At 38.8% G+C, this 18,102-nt stretch overlaps 3 protein-coding genes across 3 annotated transcripts; 2 read left to right on the top strand and 1 right to left on the bottom strand.

Annotated features, from left to right (window-relative positions):
- Nucleotides 1-62: 62 nt before the first annotated feature.
- On the top strand, nucleotides 63-3,748 carry LOC113778306 (probable protein phosphatase 2C 47). Its single transcript, XM_027323665.1, has 5 exons — nucleotides 63-124; nucleotides 581-782; nucleotides 1,394-1,588; nucleotides 2,001-2,206; nucleotides 2,649-3,748. Exons 2-5 carry the CDS (start codon nucleotides 588-590, stop codon nucleotides 3,205-3,207), a joined length of 1,155 nt encoding a protein of 384 aa, XP_027179466.1. The 5' UTR covers nucleotides 63-124; nucleotides 581-587; the 3' UTR covers nucleotides 3,208-3,748.
- Nucleotides 3,749-3,795: 47 nt separating this feature from the next.
- On the top strand, nucleotides 3,796-6,907 carry LOC113777998 (pentatricopeptide repeat-containing protein At2g17525, mitochondrial). Its single transcript, XM_027323234.1, has one exon. It carries the CDS (start codon nucleotides 3,796-3,798, stop codon nucleotides 5,659-5,661), a length of 1,866 nt encoding a protein of 621 aa, XP_027179035.1. The 3' UTR covers nucleotides 5,662-6,907.
- A 425-nt stretch (nucleotides 6,908-7,332) lies between these two features.
- Nucleotides 7,333-17,441, bottom strand: LOC113777655 (epidermal growth factor receptor substrate 15-like 1). The gene is made up of 13 exons (XM_027322809.1): nucleotides 16,924-17,441; nucleotides 13,385-14,537; nucleotides 12,361-12,579; nucleotides 12,060-12,265; nucleotides 11,603-11,677; nucleotides 11,285-11,356; nucleotides 11,105-11,203; nucleotides 10,879-10,947; nucleotides 10,688-10,802; nucleotides 9,776-9,844; nucleotides 9,269-9,605; nucleotides 8,856-8,976; nucleotides 7,333-8,583 (listed from the first exon to the last, which is right to left on the bottom strand). The coding sequence occupies exons 1-13, from the start codon at nucleotides 17,071-17,073 to the stop codon at nucleotides 7,666-7,668; spliced, it is 3,603 nt and encodes a 1,200-aa protein (XP_027178610.1). The 5' UTR covers nucleotides 17,074-17,441; the 3' UTR covers nucleotides 7,333-7,665.
- Between the last annotated feature and the right edge of the window lie 661 nt (nucleotides 17,442-18,102).

Below are 18,102 nucleotides of genomic sequence, written 5' to 3'. Positions count from 1 at the left end.
TATTATTTTCCCACCACCTACAAAAACGGTCGTCAAAGCTCGAACTTGGGGTCGCCATTTCCCTCGGAGCCCATTGATTATTACCATTCCCGAACAAACCGCCCTCCCTTTTCCACTTGCCAATGTTAGTACTTCTACCATTACTCATTCAATCTTCTCTTCACTTCCATGCTCTTGTTCATCTCTGTTGTTTTTCAATTCTAGTTCTTTTTCTTTCTTTTTTTTTGGGTATTTTTCCTTGTCATCAATAAGAAGAGATTGTGTTTTTCTGCTAAATTTTTTTTGTTTTTTGGGGAATTGTTATAAATTTTCAATTGGGTTTTGTGTATTCTACTCAGAAATCTATGAAAGTTTAAGTCTTGTCATGTGGGCATCTTCTATGGCCTATAGTAAAATCTATGGGGAAAAAGATATACTCGTTAAACAGAGTGATATACTTGAGTTAGTATCAAAAAATACTTATTTATACAGCCATCCATGTGTTATTGTAGCTTTTTGGTGAATTCTATGTCGAGTTGTATTAACTATTTTCAGTACAACGTTATCAAGAAAAGTATGGACTGAATTAGTTACTTTTTAGAGGAGATATGGCTCCAGGCACGGGTCATGGTGAATTGGATAACGGGTTCAGGGAGAAAAATGCATCTGTAACTGAAAATGAAAGTCATAAGGAGGAGGAATTGGATGATCAGAGCCTGGCAAAGGCAGGGAAACCACCAAGAAATCTCCCTGTTATTAGGCATTCTATCAGTCAAGCAATCTTGGCGGGCACCCCTGCTTTGGTGAGCCGGTCTCAATCTTAATGTGATACTAGTTCCTAATATTTGCCTTTGTATTATGCGATTCCCTGATTTATCTAGAATTTCCGATATCCTGATTCAGGTGGCATATGCTTGCCTACTCCTTCTAAATATGATCTTCTAGGCATTTGGGTGAATTGTTACAATTACACACTCACAAATTTCACTTAGTTCAAAGTTTAGATCTTTGACGACAAGACAATTTAGCGGCCCTATGTGTTGTGATTTTAGCCCTTGATGACATATGGTGATGAAATCCTCGTGAGTTCTGTAGCCTGTTAATTGAACGAACTTTGTTATAACACTATAAATCTGAAAGATGCAGGTGATACTTGTACAGAGGTTTACTCATTTGAAATCCAAATTACCATGTATTTTTGCTAAATGAACTGATTTAGTGAGGAGGATAATGATCTGGACTGCAAGATGCACTTTATTGAATCTCAGAGGAGGTGTCTAACAATCGATGGATCTTCTTTGTTCACATATTTCTTGTTTCGAGTTCTCTTCCAATTTTGGACTACGTGTATCTTCTGTAATTTGTTTTCTGAAATACGAGTTCCACTAATTCCTTGATGTGCTCTAAAAACTAGGAATTACACAATGGACTTACTGGTCGAGTAACAATATCAGGTGAGAATCCAGAATTTTCACCTGTTTTTCGATCAGGAAGCTGCTCTGAGAAGGGACCAAAAGAGTTTATGGAGGATGAGTTTATCTGTGTCGATAATCTACACGAACATGTTAGTGCGGCTTTGGATATCCCACCTACTGGAGCCTTTTATGGGGTGTGTTACTCAATTCAGCTTTTAATTTGTCTCATACAAGTCTCAAAGCCTATATGATTGATTTTGTCTGGAAGATTCAGCAGAAATCAATTTCTTTGGTGTTTTAGGCTGACGAGTTCTGGCTGATGAAACAACACCAGCATAGTTATGTTTAACCTGATACCTTTGCCATTTTGTAGTGGTCCTATCTGCAGATGTATTTGTTAATTTTGATCCAGTCCAGTTCTGGATGTTATGGGTTCTCGTTTGTTTTCTGTTTTTTTTTTTTTTTTTTGGGGCATGGGTTCTCATTTTAATCAATATTGGAGTTAATATTCTTCTTGCAGTAAGTCTCAATTGAAACTTCTTACTGATATTACTGTCCACATTGCTTTACTGAAGTTAAGCTGGATGGTTATTACTTGACTTCCAGGTATTTGATGGGCACTGTGGTGTCGATGCTGCAGCATTTACTAAGAAGAACATCCTTAACTTCATTGTTGAGGATTCATATTTCCCATCTGTGGTAAAAAGGGCTATCCGGAATGCTTTTGTTAAAGCTGATCATGCACTAGCAGATGCTAAAACTGTTGACAGAACCTCTGGCACCACTGCTTTGACTGCCCTAGTGTTAGGACGGTAAGAAATCTAACTAATTTTGAGTAGTGCCACTATCCTGTAATATGTGTGCATTGAAGCTGAATTAATTGATAAAAATGGTGACAACTAGTGGTTTTTCGGTAATTGTTGCTTTTGGAAATAGATGTGAAATCCATAGACTAGTTGACTAGTGGGCTTTAAGAATGAATAGACTGGCTAGAACAATTGGAGAAGAGGAGAGAGGATGGATAAAGAAATCAGTCAGCAAGTGGACAGTTTAGCTTTCGAAATAGTGAATCTTTTTAATTGTACATGGAGTGGTGTATTAAGTACCCATTGTGACACGAGTTGTTTCTTGTGCTTTTTGCATGGTCGGACTTTGAGAGAATGCAGGACATATATGCTAATAATTCACTCATTTATCTTAGAAGTGGATCTTAAAGAAGTTTTCAACATAGCGGTTTATTCAATGCTTTGACAGGACAATGCTGGTTGCTAATGCTGGGGACTCGAGAGCAGTGTTGGGAAAACGAGGAAGAGCAGTTGAACTGTCAACAGACCACAAGCCCAACTCCACCTCTGAAAAAATTAGAATCGAGAAACTAGGTGGGGTCATTTATGATGGTTATCTAAATGGCCAACTATCAGTATCACGTTCTCTAGGAGATTGGCACTTGAAAGGTTCCAAAGGATCAAGTTTTCCCTTGAGCTCAGAGCCAGAGTTGAAGGAGGTGGTCTTAACGGAAGAAGACGAGTTTCTGATAATTGGATGTGATGGCTTATGGGACGTTATGAGCAGCCAATGTGCTGTCACAATCACAAGGAAGGAGCTAATGCTGCACAATGATCCTGAGAGGTGCTCTAAGGAGCTCGTCAGGGAGGCACTCAAGCGCAATTCATGTGATAATCTAACTGTTCTTGTGGTGTGCTTCTCTCCTGATCCACCCCCTCGTATTGAAATTCCTAAAACGCAAAGAAGGCGGAGCATATCAGCTGAAGGTTTGGATCTTTTAAAGGGTGTCCTCAGCAGCAATGTATGAGAAAGCAATCGTCAAATGCTAGATTATTTTTGGACAGGGATTCAAAACCATTATTGTGGGGTTTTTCTGAATGTCAACTGCTGCCCCTCAGTTTGAGTCTGGCTGAAATTTGCGACGTTCGTGAAAACAAGAGCCTCTGCATCTGAGAGTTTTTAGTGCCATTGTGGCATTTAAGAGTCATCTTCAAACATCCAGCGGGAGTTTTTTTTTTTTTTTTTGGCTTTTGTAATTGTAGCTCTTGTCAATATTAGCCTCGGCATCCCGGGCTTCCTAGCAAACGGTAATTGCTGACTAGCTCTCTCCATGTATCTTGGAGAATCATGGGACTTAAGCTCTCTGTGTTGGACCATGTTTAAAAAACAGGGGCCCAAGAAAGAGAAATTTTGCTAGTTCAATACTTCAATTGTACATGACAACGCAAAGCATACACATTTGTGTATAAAATGTACATTTTCGTTTGAAAATATGTTTATGAATGTACAACAGGTCTTGAACATTGAAGTAGTATTTTTGTAATGTTATATAAAGGTTGGGTCAAGGTCTGATAAAACAGGCACATTAATCTCAACTCCGTGCACAACATAGCTAATGTGTCTTAACTCCTTCAACAGAGCAATCTATAAAAGACTATTCTTTTACATTCAATCAAATCCAATTTCTACCACACCTGTTCCCACCCACCAGCAAATAGCCCATCTAATTCTAGAACAGAAATGTGCTAACGAAGCCATAAAAACCTTCAGATGGGCATCCAAAGTTCCCAAGTTTACTCACACCCAGTCCACCTACAGAGCTTTAATTCACAAGCTCTGCATTTTTCGACGATTCGATACTGTCAAACAACTGCTCGACGAAATGCCTGGTTCAATTGGGTCACCACCTGAGGAGGACATTTTCATCACAATAGTCCGGGGACTTGGCCGTGCGCGGATGATTAGAGATGTGATCAGAGTACTTGAGTTGGTTTCTAAGTTTGAAAAGACTCCATCTTTGAAGCTATACAATTCTATACTTGATGTTCTAGTGAAGGAAGATATTGATATTGCTAGGCAGTTTTACAGGAAGAAAATGATGGGCAGTGGGGTACAGGGTGATGATTATACTTATGGAATTTTGATGAAAGGGCTTTGCTTGACTAGTAGGATTGGGGATGGTTTTAAGCTTTTGCAAGTGATGAAGACCCGAGGCATCAGGCCTAATGTTGTAGTATATAATACCTTGATTCATGCTCTTTGTAAGAATGGTAAGGTTGGGAGAGCTAGAAGTTTGATGAGTGACATGGAAATGCCTAACGATGTCACCTTTAATACTTTGATATCTGCCTACTGTCGGGAGGAAAACTTAGTGCAGGCTCTTGTGGTTTTGGAAAAGAGCTTTGGTAGTGGGTTTGTGCCTGATGTGGTTACAGTGACAAAAGTGGTGGAAACTCTATGCAATGCCGGGCGTGCTTTTGATGCAGTTGAGATTTTAGAAAGAGTCGAGGGGATGGGAGGGACCCTTGATATTGTAGCCTATAACACTCTGATTAAAGGGTTTTGTAGACTAGGCAAAGTGAAGGTTGGACGTCATCTAATGAAGGAGATGGAGATGAAAGGATTTCTGCCCAACGCAGACACATATAATGCATTGATTTCTGGTCTCTGCGACTCTGGGATGTTGGATTCAGCCCTTGACATGTTTGATGAGATGAAAAGGGTTGGCATAGATTGGAACTTTGTCACATTTGATACACTAATCCATGGCTTGTGTTCGGGTGAGAAGATGGAAGATGGCTTTAAGGTTTTGGAGCTGATGGAGGACAGTAAATGGGGCTCTGGTGGTCAAATTAGTCCTTACAACAGCATCATATATGGCCTGTGTAAGGAGAATCGATTTGATGAAGCACTTGAGTTTCTGATGAAGATGGAAAAGTTATTTCCAAGATCTGTAAGCAGGAGCTCTAAAATTCTAAGACTCTGTGAGAATGGCAGTACTGATGAAGCTAAGAAAATTTATGATCAGATGACTGAGGAAGGCGGTGCTCCAAGTGCTCTGGTTTATGCAAAGATGATTCAAGTGTTTTGCCAACTAGAACGTATAAAGGAAGCATTAGAATTATTGACTGACATGGTTGGTCGGGGTTATTCTCCTATCGTTTCAACTGTCAATGCGCTGATTGGTGGACTTTGCAGGCAGGGTAAGGTTGGATATGCAGTAAAACTCATGGAAGACATGATCGCAAGAGGATGCTTGCCTGACGCTGGAAGTTATAACCTAATGGTTAATACATGTTGTTCTAAAGAGGATTTCCAAACAGCTTTAGTATTGTTTCTGCAAATGTTGGAGAAGGGTATTATCCCTGATTATGATTCGTGGAATGCTTTGGTTTTATGCCTATGTCGCAAAACAGTTTGGTCAGAAGGCAGGAACATGTTTAATGTAAAGAATCAGTTGGAATGCATAATGAAAACGTAACATCTTATCCATTTTTCAAATCTGCAGGCTATCATGTTTAATCTTGAAATATGAAGGCTGAGGAGTTCACCAAATCACGTATTTGAAAAGCTGAATATTTGAGAAGCAAGAGTTGTTCTTTCTAGGCTTCTTTATTGCACTTTCTCAGAGTTTTAATGTAAGGGAGAAACAGTGGTGGACTTACTAAATCCAATTTTGAGCTGCAATTGCCATGGTACTGGAATTGGCTTTTCCACCGGAAACTGCTATTGATTGAGTGTAATTGGATAAAGATGAAGAGAGCTCATACTCAGATGCGCTCATTGTTTCAAGGAAGATAGTCCACTTCTTAGTTCTCGCTTATGTATCTCCTGTCTTCCCACACCAAGACTGGTGTCAATGTCTTCATTGCTATAACTGGAGCAGGAGTCCCTTGCCATTACCTGTCCTTCATTAATGAGCACAACCTTCCTTGCTTACCACTGCATCATGTTCCTTGTTAATAGTCACAGAAGACTTAAATTCATTGTTGAGTCCCTAGCATCACATCTTTTGGTGACCTTGGCTTTGTCGTAAGTGATCCTGTTGGCAGGTTTGCTGTTGATGCAATGATTGTCCATTCTCAAGGTTGCTTGCATTAGCTACATGATTTCTATAGCTAATAATTGCTATGTTGTACCTGCATCAGCCTACATGTGGAGCTGTTTTCGATCCAAACTTGGTTGTATTTAATTCTTACACCGTTTGGCCCTTATGAGATATGTGCTGATGTAATAGAATAGTCGAGCTTTGGAGGCAGTGATTGCTGAAGATCTTTTGATTTTCTAACAAATTGGCCTATTTTGGAAACCTTTTGTTGGTCGAATGTGTTTGTCTATGGAAAAGCTTGGGCTTCTGCTTTAATATCATTAGGGTGTGGAGATTTGGAGCTTTGGTTTATTTTGCGTTCGGTGGATAAGAAGATATAAGCACAACCAACTTTGGGTGCAGGTACATTTGAGCAGCCTTGTTCCGTTGAGTATGTGCATATCTATTTCTTTGTTTTCCCACCCGTGATCAAACCATTCTGAGGTGGTGGAGATTCTGCAAAGTATTTGCTTGTGGCTCAGAGGGTTTATGGCTTTGGCTGTGACTCGGTGGCTCTTCTGGTGAGGACTTTTCAGATTCTTGTGTCTGATGTGGAGTAGTGCTAGCATTGTTTTGATTTTGCTGCTTCTTTGTCTCTGGTGTGGATTAGTGTTTGCATGTGCAGGAGGAAGATGTTGCAATGAGGTGTTTCACTTTTCTTTTAATTCAATTTTTAGCATCCATAAAAAACCATTCATTGTAGTCCGGAGGCCTGATATGTTAATGTCGACTGAACTCAACCTAACACAAACTTGCATTTGTCTGCATTTGTCAAATTACCTCGCACACGAGAACTTCAACTGGGGAAACACGTCGCCAATACCATGGGAAAGTACCAGGCATACAAAAACTGTTGGTGCAACACAGGTGCCAGATTTGTTTATTTGCCTTTGTGGTTTCTGCTGATGGAAAGGAACCCTCGGATGGGGTGTACCTTCATTCATGACATTGCACCTAAGAGCAGCGAAAATAGGAGAGATATGACTGTGAAGTCCATATAATATCCGCCAGGAATGTGCGACAATTGTCCAAGAAACAAGTGCTAGAAGTTGTTAAGATAAGCCCTAGTTCAAGCAAATATTGATCTATACCAACATAATAAAAAATATAGCATAATGCTCGTACACATTTTACACAGCCAAGGAATGAATATGCCTAAGCACCACTAAAGTTTTCGTCAATTTGGAAAATTGATAAGAAAAAATTAACAATAAAAGAACCAAATTGGTAAAATTACAGAGGGCCAGGGCTTCTCTCGAGTTCAACTCGATTCTCTTAGACTAGCAGGACCAAACGAAACAAGCATCTTGCCAAAACCTCCACCGGCAAACACCTTGAGAAAAAGCTAACAGTTACTGAAAACACAAAGCTCATCAAATAAAATACGAAAACACCGTACTAAAAAGCTTTCCAACTATCAGAATCTCTCCTTGGTGTTTGGCCTTCAAATGATGTCTTGAATGCATCGTTCCACCTATCAGAATCTCTCCTCGGGGTTTGACTATCAAATGATGTCTTGAATGGATCGTTCCAGCTATCAGAATCTCTTCTCGGTGTTTGACTATCAAACGATGTCTTAAATGGATCATTCCAACCGTCAGAATCTCTCCTCGGAGTTTGACTTTCAAATGATGTCTTAAAATGATCATTCCAACCATCAGAGTCTCTCCTCGGTGTTTGACTTTCCAATGAAGTCTTAAAAGGATCATTTGACCCAAAAGGATCAGCATCATCAAAAGATGAAAATCCCTGACCAAAATCAGAGCCTCTGGTGCTGCGCATGGAATCAAACCTAGCAACCGACTCACCAGGTGGGAAGGGGCCAAAGTTGTAATCAGAATCTGCCATGCTGCGGAAGGAGTCAAATCTTGCTAGGGAATCACGTGAAGCGGAAAGGCCATGATCATATTCAGAGTCTCTGGTGCTGCGCATAGAATCAAATCTTGAAAAGGGTAGTGGTTCGCGTGGTGTGAACAGTCCACCATCTTGCATATTGAATGAATCAAATCTTGAGAAGCTACTGTTAAAAGAGCGTTCTTCTGGCCCATCACCAAATTTTTGTGGAGAATTGCCTGAACTGTACATTGGTGTGCTTGGAACGGAGTCAGCAAAGCCAAATGGACTTTTCTTTTGGAACATGCTGTCTGCAAGAGGGGAGCCACCCACATTGTAACTTGGGGTGCTCGGTACAGAATCGAAAAAAGGGCTTTGCTTCGGGTACATATTATCCGCACGAGCTGTACTAGTTCTTATTGGGTTTAAGCCCCAGTCATCAGAACCAAATAAATTATCACTTTGCCTCTCAGAGTGTACATCCTGTAAGAATATTAAAGCGGTAAATAATGCAGCTTTTGGCACCCCGAATTATCTCATGTTCAACCAATAAATTAAAACTACCAAATATTTGATTTTGGGAAAGAAGAGATGTCAGATAAACTACAAATGAAGAAACTACGCTCATTGACTAGATCTTTTAGTCCTCATAAAACTTAAGAGCAATCTCACCAGCTGAATATGCCTGTTATGAACCTTTTAATCAACGAAAATAGAAACATGATTAAAAGACACTAAAGTAAACGATCAGATACCTTAGTTACATGAGTGAACTCTGATGCAGCATCAGTATCATATGATGTGTCAAACGTACCCCAGCCTGGTTCATCAAAACCTTTGTCCGGCATGAACACAGATTCAGTACCCCCATGTTCACTGCAATAGCAAGAGATATTGAAGGTTGATACTTCCACAAAACAGACTACAAGATAAAACTAAAAGGAAGTAACCAAAATCAATAAAGAGCAGGCTAAATGTGCATCATGAGAGACGATTGAACGACAATTTCAATTTTGGTGTATATATATATATATATATATATTTTAATTTGGTCATGCCCAATTTATCAAACATTAAAGCAGAAAGAAGAAAAAGAATAAGTTGGGGGGCTGCCACAGATTTGAGTTTTTCCATTTTTTTGGGGGGAGAGAGGCGGGAACCACATTACCTCTGGGTAGCATGGGGTGAACCATCATAACTGATATCCCTTTTAGAATAAGAATCTTCAAACTCCTTAGATTCGCTCTCAAGTGCATTAGTTCTTGCTGGACTCTCAGGTGGACTACTCACACTGTGCTCTTCACCCTGGGCATTCGCTCCATCATCCTCAGGTCTCTGATTGCTAGTGTTCCGTGCCTTCTCTGCCTTACCATCAGCATCAGCAGATGATTTATCAACCCCATTTACATTGACTGATGTTTCTTTCTCTCTCAATGAAGACTTGGGTTTAGGTGGGGCTACGACATTTTGCACATCCAGGGTGAGCTCTTTGACAAATGAAAACCCTGAAGTGTCAAAAAAACAACCAACCAATGAGTAGGACTCATCATTTGGAAATTACTTCAAGTGTATTGGATAGTCTGTTTTAGAGTCTCAAAGACGAGTACCCCATGAAGACATACTTCTAACGTAAGTGAATATCAACTAAGTACTAAAAATGACTTCTCAAAATTACCTTCATCTTCAAACTTATCCCAGTTTTCATCCCAATCAGCTGCTGCTCCTTGGATGCCAGGTTGCCAACCTTAAAGATAATCGAATCATGTAAAGCACTATACACAATTTATGGATGAATTCAAACACATGTGCAGCAGTGTAAAATATAAAGCGGAACAGTCAAAACAGGCTAACTGGAAACAGGAAAAAGGTCAACAATTTTTTCCAGATTCACATATTAACTACAATCCCCAACCTAGCTACCAAATACCAGTTGTACTGATACTGGATCTCAAGCGAAATCATCAACTTACAACTTTAACAGACAGAACCATAACATGAAAAGGCAACTATTTATAGAACAAGTATTAAGATCATCATAAAGAGAGATCTATCTACAACTTCCCCAGCTTGGTATAGAACATCATCAGCAGTTTCAGTCCTTTTATTGGTTATATTGGTTTACTTCAGCAAATGGCCAAGAAAAACTTAAATAACTTGAATTTTAACTAGCAAACTCGTGTTCTTGAACAAATTCAACAGGCAAACAGGTCAGCCTCAATAAAGAAAATCACATGCATGATTCTAGGAATAATAATAAAATTGGACATATTCATAAACAGGGAAGGGGATGCCAGAGGTGGGGATAACATATTTCCAAATAAATCAAACCAGCAAGGGCACTGACTAAGTTTTCATTTGATTAGATGTTGCAGCCGTGAAATATCCACAATCATCTTGACCAGGAAACAGAATCATCGACTGAGGCAATAAGAGATATGCTATAACTCAAACTTTTTACACATAAGTTTTAAATCTACGTTTTGCTTGTCTAGCTGTAAAATAGGACTGCAACTCAGTATATAAATAAATCAAATAAAATATTGAAGATCAGCAGCAAGGCCAAGGGGAATTATGACTCTGAAAGTACCAAATGGAAGCTCAACTAGTGAGGTTGGTTTGGCACGTAATCCATAAGTTTTGCAACGTTCATTCAGTGATTTTACTAGCTCCTCAAGATCCAACTGGATACGATTAGCACGTTCCTGTGAATGCCAAAATTGGGATCAGAAAAAATAAGCTTATCTTATTAGCAAGAAACCTCTCTGTTGTAAAAAGTACCTGAATACTGTCAGCGCCACCATCTTGTTCCATTTTGACAATTACTCGATAAAGCTCCATCTTTTTCTCCTGCAAAGGGTTAAGCACAATATTACATTTGTAAATGCGCTTTATCAAGCAATATTAAGAATAGTACAATTAGATTTTAGAAGTTGAAAGAAACATGAAGAAGGTAATAACAGACACAAATGGCAGAAGCACTTAGCAAAAGAATCCAAAAAGCTACCTGAATGTCCCGAAATGTGGCCTCTTCTATTGTCAATTTGGATGCCACATCTCCCGCCTGCCTATACTTCTCTTCATATTTCTTTCCCAGTAACTCCACCTTAACAACAATACACTTCTCTTAGGCAAAAGCCAATGAAAACAAGAGAGAGTAACTGATTGCCACAATCAAAGGGACTACCTCTCGCTTATCAGCAGAAACCCTTTCAGTGATCTCATTCAGTCGATTGTCACATCGACTTTTGTACAGGATCTGGAATCAATGGAATGAACAGAATAGATGCCATTAATGCTCTTTCACCGATATCAATAGTGTAATATTTGAGTCTTGATATTGAAGAAGCCTCAACTATTAAGATTTTTATAATGTGTAACCCACTTCAAAACAAGAAATAAGACCAACTTAAATTATGACGATGGACAAATCAAATCTGCTCAATGTTCAGTACATAAATTTAAACAGACAAATGATGTCCAACAGAGGAGAAAAGATACCCACAAGTTCTTGCATCTTTGCATGATAGAACTGAATTTTCTCTCTAGCATCTAGTATCTCCTTCTCCAATTCTGCTACCTGAAATTGACAAAACAGAAGAATAATGTGGAAATTTTGCTTATCATCTATTATTCCAGGTGGCAAAACAGACCAATTTCATCGGAAACAATAGTCGGATTCAGTTCTTATATTGTTAAGATGAAAAGGGATGCAACTACATGAGGTTACAAATCCACATAGGTATTTCAGAGGGCAGAACCAAAGCTACAGATCCAGCAACTTCATCAAGCAAGAAACACCCCACCCCCCCCCCCCCACAAGAAAAAGAACAAAAAAAACAGAATAAAAATCAGATAACATTACATCTGCTGGCATATGTTCATGACTGCTGTGTACCCAAAAAGTAACAGAACAAGGAGATGGGCTAACAATAGCGTGTCATAGAAAAATCAAAACTGACCTTCTTTTCTGCATCAGACGCTTCCTGAAACTTTGCATTCAGTGCATTCTGTTCCTCTGTGCTAAGTTGATCCAAAAGATGCTTCTCCAGAACAGGAACTTTAGGTTTTTGCCGACTTGGGTGCATGGAATCGTCAGGTTGAGGAACAGGAACAGGACGAGGCGGCTTCCCAGGAGGCGGCTTCGTAGAATGTGGTTGCTGAAAAGCTAATACAAATGAAATGGATCATGGATCTAGCTAACATTGGATAGAATCATCTGTAATGCAAAAAAAAAAAAAATAAAAAAATAAAAGTGACTACCTGAAGTAGCTCTCCAAACTGTATTTCCTTGAGGTGCAACAGGTTGGTTCATGACAGGTAACATTGTCTCGTCAAACATGATACCACTTGGAAGCACAGTAGGAAGGGGCCGACCCTCCCTATGCCGTTCCATGAAATAGAGAGCAACGCAGAATTCTCTTAAGGAAAGCATACTGTCATTGTCTTGATCAGACAAGTCCCATACTTGCTTTAACACCTCTGAAAGACCAAGAGATACTAATATTCAACAAAAGATATTTAGCAAAAACGAATACCTTAATGACAGCACATAAGGGGAAAAAACATTCGAAGAATCAGAACCAAATTCGGCAAGAATAAAAGCCACATCAAAACAATTTAATTTCACAACTGAGTCACACCTTTTACAATAAACAGACAATTCAGACCAAAACTGACAAGAACAGAGGAGAAAGAACACTATACCTTAACTTCTTATGACTGAACCTCATAAATTTTCCTAACTAAAATAAAACATGCCCCAAAACCAAATGAGTTGAAAGGATTGTGCCAGATGCTACGGACAGTTCACTCAAGATATCAGTGTTTTAAAGGGCATATCTCAAGCAAAAAATAGAACTGAGGGGTTTTTAAAGGTTCAATAGCTTCTCACCAGTCACTGGTTATTTTTGCAATAAAATGAAATCGCCAAGATAGGATCTATTTGTAATCAAGGAATGTCTCATTTGAAAGACCACATCCATGAGTTACCATCCACACAACAATCCAAGCTTTATAGGAGAGTGATAATCAAAATTAAGTCATGGAGATAATGCACCAGTTGAAGTTAGATGATCTTTTAAAACTAAGAAATGGTGAATTCATGGACAGCAGATAGCACAAGTAGATTCTACACACTGAACCTGTAAAGTAACATTGCTTCATACAATCACCGCAAGCCACAAGCAAGGACAACACTATAGAAACAACAAAAGAAGAAAAATTCATATAAACATATGTGCATGTGTGCTTGTGTTTGTTTCTGCATCAAACGAAGCCGTCACACCTCTTCGCAGCCCCCAACTGAGGAAAAGGTTGCGAGCCTGTTCACCAGTGATTTTTCCATCTCGGTCAGTGTCCACTTGCATAAACACTTTGCTGTATTTTTGAATATCAGACTGAGTCATCCTTGGCCAACCTGCAGAATTTACAGCTCCAGAAGGCAATGCAGGGGATGCTTGTGTCAAAAATTGTTGGTTTGGCTTCACTGGTAACTGTCCTTGATGGTGTTGACTACCCACAGGAGGTTGTGCTCCCAATGAAGTCGGAACAATGGCAGATGAGACAGGTAAGCTACTAACACCAGCTGTAACATTGGTAGAATCAAGGGGACTAGATGTAACTGCAGTTTGCACTCCCATAGATGTTGGAACAATTGCAGATGATACAGGTAAGCTGCTAACACCAGATGTAACTTTGGTAGAATCTTGTTTTGTTTGAATAGGTGCAGCTGAAAAGACATCACCAAAAAGTGAGTCTGGTGCATATCCATTAGAAGCCACAGCAAACGCTTTGGAATCTTTCACTTCCACAAGGTTACTGACTGAAGTATCACTTGGTTTAGATGAAGCAGGTTGCAAGACAGAGGCTGCTTGTGCTCCAGGTTGTGTAGAAGGTGGTAATCCAGATGCAGCCACTGCAAAACTATCCTGCCCTACAGGTCCCACACTTCTATTTGATTGAAAAGAAAGTCCAGCCTGGGAGACAACATTGTTTTCACCAAGGGGTGGAGAGGAACTTGGAGGATTAGAAACCGGCACGATACCTCCATGATGAGGCATTCGTGGACCGCCAACAACTTGTGGAGATTGAAAAGTAGCACTAGGAAGTGGGGGTCGAGGCGGCCTCATAACTTGACTTTGCTGAGATGTAAGTCCCTGCGAGGCCCTGATGCCAATAGTTTGAGGTGGCACTGCAGCAGTAGCACTTTGTGGTGGCACAGCAGACCCTGCTGTAAAATTTGATTGAGTGCCTGGGCTAGGTGTAAGGTTAATTTTGGGAGCAGGAATTTTTGCTGAAGCTGGACTATATAATGCAGCTTTTACTATATCTGGTGTCAACTCTCGTTTACTTTGAGCTACTGTAACAAGCTTAAGAGCATTATAAAATTCTTGACGACCAAGGAAGCCAGTTCGATTTTGATCAGCAATCGTCCATATCTGCGAAAAACCACAAAAGTAGTCATTTCAAATATGTAACGTTCAAATCTCAAAAAGCAGCATATGAACTGTAAACAATTCTATTTCATGTAAACAAAGTTGAAAATAACAGAAATGTAGTATCACTAAACATTTGCAAATATATACATAACAAACTCATTCGCAATTTTAAATTCATGCCTCATTAGAAAAAGAATTAAACAACAGCAGTACATTTCGACAAGACAACAGCATAATTGATTGGATAAAGGACAAAGATCTTATATTAGAAATGAGATCCAATTGTTCAGATGGAAATCACCCAAAAAGGTGCTCAAACCTCAATATCATTAATGGACTGGCCCTGCCTAGGCCATAAAGCAGAACTAAATGCAAATAGAAATAAAACTGAAATTGACCTGTTCCTATTATTACACTTCAGAAAAACGATCTGATTAAAAGAGGTAATTACAGGTCTGCAGTCTGCAGTTTGAGAATCCAAATCACTAACTGGAACATGGCAACCAAACAAAAATGAATGAGTAAAATTAAGTTAAAGTTACATTAATAAAGAATGCTCCTTGAGACACAGAACACCAGATCACTGTTTGCGCATTAAAAAAATAATAATAAATGTAGCATGAAAAGCGAACACAACTAGCAATTATCACTTTCACTACCTTAAACTTTCTAACAAAGCATGGGCATGATTATGCACCATGAACCACATGGTGAAATAACAATTACTTTGGTATATATGAGTCTTTACATACTAAATACACATTTTGGAGCATGGTTTTGCACCAGGTGCAATCATAAGCACATTTCACACTCGAAAGAAGTCAGCGATAAGTTCCAGCACTACTAAAATAAGATAACATTTTGCTAGTCCTTACCTGTTCCCGCTCGTAAATAAGTAACAAACTCAGTATTTACCTATTTCTCTCTTCCATGATATTGTGAACAGACAAAGGACAGTATTTTAGCGATGTATTAATAGTGGTAGTCCTCTATTTAAAATAACACGATGGAATACTTAAGATTAACTTTACACCATTAACACAAAAATACAAAAATTTGAAAAATGAAACTGTAATTAACATTTGCAAGAAAGAGAGGAATATGTAAACAATAGTGTCGTATTGATTTTTAACAGGAAAAAAGCAGGTGCTAGCAAGAGTATTTAAAAATAATGAGGGACATTTACATACACAATAAAATAAGCCCATACAAGCCTCTAGGACTCTCTGCATATTAGAGTTTTACCTAAGACAAAACCATCAAAAGCTGATAAAATCACATGAAATCCTGAATATTAGTCACATATCAAATATTGCCAACTGTTACATGAAAGTATACACATCTATTAAACAGTTATATGCTGTTCAAAATAAAATCTCGTGGAATCAAGCATTACATAACCTTATCATACAGTAATGCTACATAATTCACTTAGACCGAAAGTGAAATCAGAAAAACATGCATGTCTTAAGCAAAATCTCTGTGTCTGCGGGGGGGGTGGGTAGCTGGGCACACTTGTGAAAAGGAAGACATATAAAGAGATGAACAGAAGAAGATATTTGCCACCGCAAGGGCAAGAGGAGCACATAACTAAGTCAAAGGCACCTATTTCTCTGTTCCATTTATTGCAAACCTTATATCGACCAAACAAACTTATCCTACATGTAGCATCAAGCAAAGACTATTGCGTGTTTCCTTTTCTTTTAGGAGGGAGCAAGGTAAGCAAGATGCATCCCTTATTCCCTTTCCATCCATGCCAACATTTGTGGCTTTAACAATCTGGAATTCACCACTTTGAACATACTACTATTTACGACTTTCAAATCCACAAAAACCATTCACCACACCATTTACATCTCCCATCAAGGACTAAAAATATGAGAAAACAAAAACCAAATTCAGAAAAAGGGTAAAAAACCACAAATTTCAAGCTTTAAGGTCTATCTCCAAGAGCGCACAAAGAATCCACGCTGCCATATTCCATCTTTCTTGCACCATGTGCATCTCGATATACTCCTTATTAGCACATCTCTCTTTTTCTACCTTTCTTCCTTTGTTCCTTTAGGGATGACAGCCATAATTTATAAAAGATTGCAACTTATCCCAGTAGCCTAACCACCTATTTCCCGAGCTCCACTTCTGTCAAAGTAGCTACGAAGCTGAAAAATCACAGTTAACCAACTCTCACCCGGTTCTCACATTCAAGAACACAAACTTTACACTTTATACTAAAGCACGTGATTTTACTATGAAATACAACCACTAAGAAATACACCAAAAAATAACTAATTTTGGAAAATTACAAATAAATAAATAAAAGAGCAGCAAAATTCAGTAAATTGAGAATGGAACAAAACATAAGCAGTAGTAGGGAAGTAGTACGAACCTGAGCGAGTACTTGTCGAGGTAAATTTGTGGCTTGAAGGAAGGAAACGGCCTCGCTTCCACTGATCCGACCATCTTGATCCAAATCTGCTCTCTTAAAATATACCTCGAATTGATCCATATTCGGAGCCTGCGTTTGACTCTGCGCCATTTTCCCCAATCGAATCGTCACCAAAAATAAAAAACAGCTCAATTCGATTCCGAAGATCGAGAAGGATCTACTCAATTAGAATCTATGCAAATTCATTTCTCCGCATAAATAAAAATGGACGGAAGCAAGGGTTTAAACGATCCGACGACACCGTCCCAACAGACGGATGATGTAATTGTGAATTGATGTTGAAAGACTATATACTGACGGCGGAGCGCCGCCGTTGGTTGGCCGGCGATGGAAGAGGGGATTGGTTTCTTCTTTTTTTTTTTTTATTTGGTGCTTTCAATGGGGAGCACAAATCACAGTGCAATGGTGAAGGTGCGTGGTTTTTATTTTAATATTTGACAATTGACGGAAAGATTTGATCCAGGCTGGGGGTTTGTTTTGGATTATTTTCTGTTTCGGGCGAGGCGAAGAAAAATAAAAGGATCTAGCAAATTGGAGGAAATAATGGTGGATAGATTTACAGATGTACCCCTGGTTCTGATGGGGGACTGATGTAATGGGTGGCTGGTGGGGTTTCCTGTTCGATGTGACTGAAGGGATGTATCATGATGCATGCATGAAATCGAGTTGTACAAAGGGGTAGTGTTGGAAATTGGGCTTGGAGCGTAGGAGTGTAGGACAGCCTGTTTATTGCAGTATTTTTTTTTTTTTGTGCAGTAGTGGAAATTTTCATATGGATTCTTGCAAATGATAGCGATTTTAATTTACTAACTCAAGTTCCGTTTGATAAAACTGAATCTGAATTCTGAAATCTAAATACTGAAACAATTAATTTGCTGAATTTTAAACACTGAAAAAAATTTATGAATGTCTGAATTTTAATACTAAAACTATTTATACTGTTTGATAAATATTTATAACTGAATGCTTAATAAGGTAAATTTGACAATTTTGCCCTTATATCTTTTCATCCAAAAAAGAAATAGAACCTATGATTTAATTAGTTAAAAATGTTAGGTATGAAAATGACAATATTTATTTTTAAATCAAATTAATATAAAAGATAAATTATATTATATG

This window comes from Coffea eugenioides, chromosome 7 (genome assembly GCF_003713205.1).
Source record: "Coffea eugenioides isolate CCC68of chromosome 7, Ceug_1.0, whole genome shotgun sequence".
In the NCBI taxonomy this organism is placed as follows: domain Eukaryota; kingdom Viridiplantae; phylum Streptophyta; class Magnoliopsida; order Gentianales; family Rubiaceae; genus Coffea; species Coffea eugenioides.
The sequence above is the reverse complement of the archived record's forward strand: the minus strand, read 5'-3'. Positions and strand labels throughout refer to the sequence as shown.

What these genes read in the sequence shown, in the direction of transcription:
- LOC113778306 (XM_027323665.1), top strand. Translation starts at nt 588, where the DNA reads ATGGCTCCAGGCACGGGTCATGGTGAATTGGATAACGGGTTCAGGGAG. An exon ending in TGGCGGGCACCCCTGCTTTG is followed by an intron (nt 783 to 1,393) that starts GTGAGCCGGTCT and finishes TCTAAAAACTAG; the next exon opens with GAATTACACAATGGACTTAC. An exon ending in ACTGCCCTAGTGTTAGGACG is followed by an intron (nt 2,207 to 2,648) that starts GTAAGAAATCTA and finishes ATGCTTTGACAG; the next exon opens with GACAATGCTGGTTGCTAATG.
- LOC113777998 (XM_027323234.1), top strand. Translation starts at nt 3,796, where the DNA reads ATGTGTCTTAACTCCTTCAACAGAGCAATCTATAAAAGACTATTCTTT.
- LOC113777655 (XM_027322809.1), bottom strand. Translation starts at nt 17,073, where the DNA reads ATGGCGCAGAGTCAAACGCAGGCTCCGAATATGGATCAATTCGAGGTA. An exon ending in GTGGCGCTGACAGTATTCAG is followed by an intron (nt 10,803 to 10,878) that starts GTACTTTTTACA and finishes TGGCATTCACAG; the next exon opens with GAACGTGCTAATCGTATCCA. An exon ending in AGTTCACTCATGTAACTAAG is followed by an intron (nt 8,584 to 8,855) that starts GTATCTGATCGT and finishes ATATTCTTACAG; the next exon opens with GATGTACACTCTGAGAGGCA.